Consider the following 2,382-nt stretch of genomic DNA (forward strand, 5'->3'; position numbering starts at 1 on the left):
TTTTTAAGAATTCTCTTCTGCTCACCAAGGCTGCATTTATTTGATCCAAAGTACAGCAAAAACAGTAAAATTTTGAAATATTTTTACTATTTAAAATTGCTTTCTATTTGAATAGATTTTAAAATGTAATTTATTCCTGTGATCATACATAGGTAAATTTTCAGCATCATTACTCCAGTCTTCAGTGTCACATGATCCTTCAGAAATCATTCTAATATGCTGATTTGCTGATTATCAATATTTAAAACTGTCGAGTACATTTTTTTTTCAGGATTCGTTGATGAATAGAAAGATCCAAAGATCAGCATTTATCTGAAATAAAAAGCTTTTGTAACATTATACACTATTCCATTCAGTATAATTTTTATTATTTTTTGGGGGAAAGAAATTAAAGAAATTAATACTTTTATTTAGCAAGGATGCTTAAAATTGATCAAAAGTGATGATAAAGGCATTTATAATGTTACAAAAGATTTCTATTTCAGATAAATAGTGTTCATATCGATATCGGAATTATATCGTATCGACCGAAATTAAGAAATAGATCGTGATATCAATTTTGGCCATATCGTCCAGCCCTAATATATATATATATGTATATTGCACTATACAATCACTACTATAAAAGTATAAAGGAGTATTAAGTGTTTGTAGTGTGTGTTTGTATCTCTTTCTGTCTTGTTTTTTCTCCTTGTTTTTCCTCTCCTTCACACAGTTCTGTACAGCCTAATAATTTCTCTCTCCTTTACTATTTCTGTCTTTATAGGCAGAGAATTTGCTATTGGATGCAGATGCTAACATAAAGATAGCAGACTTTGGTTTTAGTAACGAATTTACATTGGGGAATAAGTTGGACACCTTCTGCGGTTCCCCACCTTACGCAGCTCCAGAGTTGTTTCAAGGAAAAAAGTATGACGGGCCAGAGGTGGACATCTGGAGCCTGGGGGTCATCCTGTACACGCTGGTCAGCGGGTCACTTCCTTTTGATGGACAGAACCTCAAGGTACAGTTACTCTGTTTCTACACCCACTATGATCCATTCCAGCCTCTTTACACCCTACTTACTGGAGTCTGGGAAAGAATCAATACAGTGTCTTATTGCAATATTCTCTGATTGTGATATTGAGTTGATTAACTGCTACCAGTTACTTTGGTATTTACTACAAAATACAAGTCAAGTCAATTTCTTATATATAGTTCTTTATGCAATACAGATTGTGTCAAAGCAGCTTTACCATGAAAATAATGTTTCAATGATGCAAACAAAATTCAGGTCTGCTGTAAAACAGCTCTAAAGAGAGGACAATAGTAAACAGTCCATTTTTCAGTTAAAATCAATTCATTGTTTATTTAGTTTAATGGCTGTGTGAAGTTCATCAATTATGGAATGAGTTAAATTAATCAATAAAGCAGCTCTGTAGAACACAGTGATGTCATCATCCAGCTCAGTTCAGTTCAGTTCAGTTCAATTTTCTTCCAATAGTGTATTTTTTATTGAAATATATATATTTTTTAAATGAAATGTATTCCTGTGCTGGCAAAGCTGAATTTCAGCAACCATTTCTCCAGTCTTCAGTGTTACTGTCACGGGTGCACTGCTGAGCGGACTGAGGAGTAAGGAACGGAGAGAGACGAGGAGTACATCAATCCAACTGGGTTTAATTAACACAAAGGAACACGGAACACTCACGCAATACATCAAGACATAGACATGACATGAACAATACCGGACCCTGGAGCACACACAGGGAACAGTATTTATACACACAGGAGGAGGGGATGACGAGACACACCTGGGAGCAATGAAACATCAAGGGAAACCCCTGGGACAAATTAAACATGGGAAAGGAAGGCACATGAGGAAAACCACAAAACACGGAACAGAGTCTGACATAACTCCCCCCTCCGGAAGGCGTGTCCTCACGCCATATAACATCCAATGGGGAGAACTGAGAACACTTCCCATAACACCTGATGTATACATAGATAGAGCATATATCAGACTTGTAACCCAAAGGTTGCAGATTCGAGTCTCTGTACTGGCAGGGAGTGTAGGTGGTGGGAGTGAATGTACAGCACTCTCTTCCACATATGAGCAACATATGAGCATGGCTAAAAGTACTTACTGCTGATGGGCAGCTCATAACAAATGACGAAATAAGTTTAAACCATTGCACTTTAAAACAATTCACATATTGTCACGAGTGCACTGCTGAGCGGACTGAGGAGCAAGGAACGGAGAGAGACGAGGAGTACATCAATCCAAATGGGTTTAATTCTTACAAAGGAACACGGAACACTCACACAAAAACCAGGAAACAAAAAACTTTCAAAAAACGGGAAAAAGAAAAACGAGGAGAAGGGGCGCTGCTTACTTTCGGT

The 2,382-nt window shown here is 37.1% G+C and overlaps 1 protein-coding gene across 3 annotated transcripts in view; it reads left to right on the forward strand.

The window, feature by feature from the left end:
- The window catches only part of LOC107700234 (MAP/microtubule affinity-regulating kinase 4-like), a 46,184-nt gene that overhangs the window by 32,984 nt on the left and 10,818 nt on the right, over window positions 1–2,382 (forward strand). For all 3 annotated transcript variants that reach the window (XM_016501819.1, XM_016501821.1, XM_016501820.1), the window contains exon 8: window positions 767–1,003. In XM_016501819.1, the coding sequence (XP_016357305.1) occupies window positions 767–1,003 (237 nt within the window). The remainder of the gene's footprint in view (window positions 1–766; window positions 1,004–2,382) is intronic.

This window comes from Sinocyclocheilus anshuiensis, unplaced genomic scaffold (assembly GCF_001515605.1).
Source record: "Sinocyclocheilus anshuiensis isolate Anshui unplaced genomic scaffold, SAMN03320099.WGS_v1.1 scaffold1236, whole genome shotgun sequence".
Lineage (NCBI taxonomy): Eukaryota > Metazoa > Chordata > Actinopteri > Cypriniformes > Cyprinidae > Sinocyclocheilus > Sinocyclocheilus anshuiensis.